Below are 3,835 nucleotides of genomic sequence, written 5' to 3'. Positions count from 1 at the left end.
AGGTATCGTTGGCAATAAAAACGACGGGAAGTGTTCAAACTAGTGAGTATTGTGAGATGATAGCAGACGAAATGTCTTGAACGCGTGAAAACAACATGCCGGGTGAGAGACTTTGTATATACTTTGAATCCCATTTCTTTAAACTGTTAAAACTGTGTAAATCAAGGAGAGGAATGGTAAAAACTTCATGATGATTTTACCTTTAATAACAAGATTTCATAAGATATAAAATATATAACCATCGGAAACAGTGATGGTTCTTTCCTCGCTCTAATCTTTGACGTATGCGTCAGATTTATTATGTGGGTAAGGGGGGTGGGGGTGGATGGCTGAATGGTTAGCGTTGGCGCGCTGTATCATAAAGTCTGTCATTGAGTCGACTGGCGTGATTTCGAACACCTGGTTGTACGTGACAAGGAGTAGGGTCGCCTGTCCAACCTCGTGGGTTTTCTCCGGGTCCTCCGGTTTCCTCCCACTGCTAAAGACCCCTACGCGCATGCGAATTATTGAAATAAAATTAAACCATGTTAGTCCCGAAATGACCTAGTGTGTGTCGAATGGACGTTAAACCCCATTTCTCTCTCTCTCTATTATGTGGGAAAGATATGGTAAGGTGTTTTGAAGTGTACGATATTTGGTTTCTTCATATTTGGAATTATTTTTGTGAAAGCAGCTGTTATTTTGGATTTTAGGTGCTATTTTAAATATTTTAGAATTAAAGATGACCAAAAATTAATATTATGGTAAAGAGAGTGTTATTACAAAAATTAATTGTTCAACGAGAAATGGGGTAATGTTTTACACGCTTCCCAATGTGCGGATTATTTTGCCGATCCCATAATTGACACGGATCAAATTATTTAATAAATGTTGTTTTGAACTGACCAGAATGCGGCTTCTTATTTATATATGGACCTTTGCTTGTTAATTGTACGATTTTTAATAGCTGTAATCATAAGATATGATAAATGGTGATTGGCATAACAACTACTACAGAGTGAAAGATAATAGACTTAAAACTCTCACACAAATCCTGATTAACGGGTCATGTAAGGAATCTGACTTAGGAAAGACCATAAATGCTAAATTCTCTCCCTTAAACCCCGCATCTCTTTGTGGGTAATACATTCCAAGGGGGTCTGAAAAGAGATTTCTATTTTTCCCCAGGTCAAATTTGAGAAGCGTCGTGTTTCAGTTGCGACATCTTATTAGCGAGAGAGAGTGTGGGAGGGGTGGGGTTTAACGTCAACGCGACACAAACTAAGTCATTTCGGGACTAACACATGGTTCAATTTTATTTCAATAATTCGATTGGACAGGTGACCCTACTCCTTGTCACGTCTAATCTGGGAATCAAAACCACGCCAGTTGAATCAATGACAGACCTTATGATACGGCGCGCATGCTATAACCATTCGGCCATCCAACCACCCAATCTTATTAGCACTGTAACCCTATTAATGATAGTTTGAAATTTTACTCCCGGACAAATTAACTCGTGAGCGAATATTCTTCTTATGATTAATTAGATGTGAAGGTTTCGTTTCCCTTTAAGAAATACCGTAGGTCCATGCTTTGAGGCTGTGCAACGTGACTACGGTAAGACGCTGTCTCGCTAGCCTGGAGGTCTGGTGTTCGATCCCTGCATTGGCCAAGAAAGTTCATCCAGATTTTCCGGCGTGGTTTCCCCCTTGTCAGTGATGCAGGACGGAGGGCCTGACAAGGACAGCTGTCTAGTTTTTCGGAAGGGACGAAAAACCGAGGTCCCGTGTACACATTGGCGTGCACGTAAAAGATCCCTTGGCAGTTGGAATTCGATATACGAGTAGGCCGTAGCGCCGCTGCCCAGGCAAAATTTCCCTCATAGCACACTGTATGGCGTATGCCCGTCTTCATTAGCCCAGGTTAGGAGCAGTACAGTAGGACGTTAAACCACATTTCATTTGCAACCAATCTTTTAGTTTGATGCTACTATACCAATTGGCAACCTTTATTATATTACAGATTCACAATGTGACGGTACATATACATGGTATACATAAGATAGGGCTAGAATATTTTATGATAATAGAATTAAGAAATACATAAATAATATTACATAAATAAAAGATGCATTAGGTTTAGGTAAAGAGCCGGACTTTGTCGCTATAATAGTTTAAACATAGACAATGAAAAAGCAATATATTGAAAATTTTAGTAATATTATCTCATTTTGAGTGAAGTTATGACTGTTTGAAGAATAGTCTCGATTTTCATTGACATCGTTGTTTCAATAATAAACAAAGGTTCGATTATCAATTTTTAAAATAAGTTATTATTAAATGGCTACCGTGTTTCAATGCGTTAAAAGTCACAACCATGCTATGGTCTAGATAGTTGATTAGTGGGTTGTTTATATTTGTGGACAAATGAAAGATCTGCAATAGGCAGATTCAGCTCATACTTAATGCATCTTTAAGTTCAATATCTACAACAAGAGTACTATGCAGTAGGAAATGCACTATACACGATTCTCGTCGTTTAAGTCATTGTGATACTCATGATCAACCTAATGTGCTACTTAATGTTACGTTTGATCCGACCACCCCATGATCATTTCTTCTATTTTTCTTTCGGAAGCCACACAGCATCTGAACAAGGATATTTGAGAACTTTTTGTTCATCACTACGTAAACCACAAAATTAGCAGAAGAATTAAATACCTCAAGAAACGTGGTTATGGAGCTAGCCACGCGAAACTCATTACCAAATTCTCCACTTGGTGAGAACCTTTTATCTATCAATGAAAGAGCAAGGAAAATACTTCCGGGAAGAAGACATACGATGTATATAGAGACAATAGTCATCAACATCTTGGTCATTGCCCGAGTCTCGTTCTCTGCATTCGAGTTTTGTGTAGCATGTGTTATATCTTTCAGCCATTTTTTCCTTCGATGCATCTGTGTGATAATTGCTATAGTAAGGGTGGTTATAAAAAACATAGGCAAAACCCGCAAACCTACGGCTAGAAATACATTGTTGTAAAAATTAAAGAATTCTTTGTTCTTCAAATAGATTGGCTGATATGTTATTCGTGCCATTGTTCTGTTCTTTGTGTTGTCATAATACAAATTAACTGTCATCAAACCAAAGTCCACAGCAAGAAGTCCGATTACGATTACTGTAATAGCTACTACAGAAAATATCATCCGTTTAGGAGTTACCCACAGTTTGACTTTCAGAGGTTTGAAAACCGCAATAAATCTTTCACAGCATATAACCAACGACAACAAACTGGATGTACGACTGGTTATGAGCTCCAATATCAACGGTGCAGTAAGCATTACAAAATCAATGGTTTGGGCTGTGAGTGGATCAGCTTTACCAACAAGACAGGGCATCTTTCTCATAAATGCAATCAACAGTAACAATGTATCTATAAAGGCCAGATAAGCAAGAACAATGTTGGTACTGTACTGTCGCATTTTCTTGCCACCAAGAATAATCAAGCTCAATACGTTACCAATCCACCCGAACAGGACTACTGGTGGGAGTAAATAACAATTTATCGCCGATCGAATTACATCTGCTGTAACCTTTGTAATAAAGCTACCGGGAACATCATTGTTGTTGGAATACTGGTCATCTACTGTAGAATTCGCTTGGCTATCATTCGTTGTGGTCATTGAACTTCCAAATGTTTCCAGAGAATTTGATGTTGTATTAAAAGCCATGATTCTGAATTGGATTACTACAAAAGAAATAAATTCATTGTCACGTTAACCTATACATAGTAATCAAAACCTTATTGACATCGTGACACATTACAGCTTTGTCAGTTTGACATATTATTACT

The 3,835-nt window shown here is 38.1% G+C and overlaps 1 protein-coding gene across 1 annotated transcript; it reads right to left on the bottom strand.

The window, feature by feature from the left end:
- Window positions 1-2,381: 2,381 nt before the first annotated feature.
- On the bottom strand, window positions 2,382-3,323 carry LOC126815177 (uncharacterized). Its single transcript, XM_056099283.1, has 2 exons — window positions 3,138-3,323; window positions 2,382-2,849 (listed from the first exon to the last, which is right to left on the bottom strand). The coding sequence occupies exons 1-2, from the start codon at window positions 3,321-3,323 to the stop codon at window positions 2,544-2,546; spliced, it is 492 nt and encodes a 163-aa protein (XP_055955258.1). The 3' UTR covers window positions 2,382-2,543.
- Window positions 3,324-3,835: the final 512 nt, after the last annotated feature.

Source organism: Patella vulgata, chromosome 3 (assembly GCF_932274485.2).
Source record: "Patella vulgata chromosome 3, xgPatVulg1.2, whole genome shotgun sequence".
NCBI classification, from domain to species: domain Eukaryota; kingdom Metazoa; phylum Mollusca; class Gastropoda; family Patellidae; genus Patella; species Patella vulgata.
This window is presented reverse-complemented; position numbering and strand designations above follow the sequence as displayed.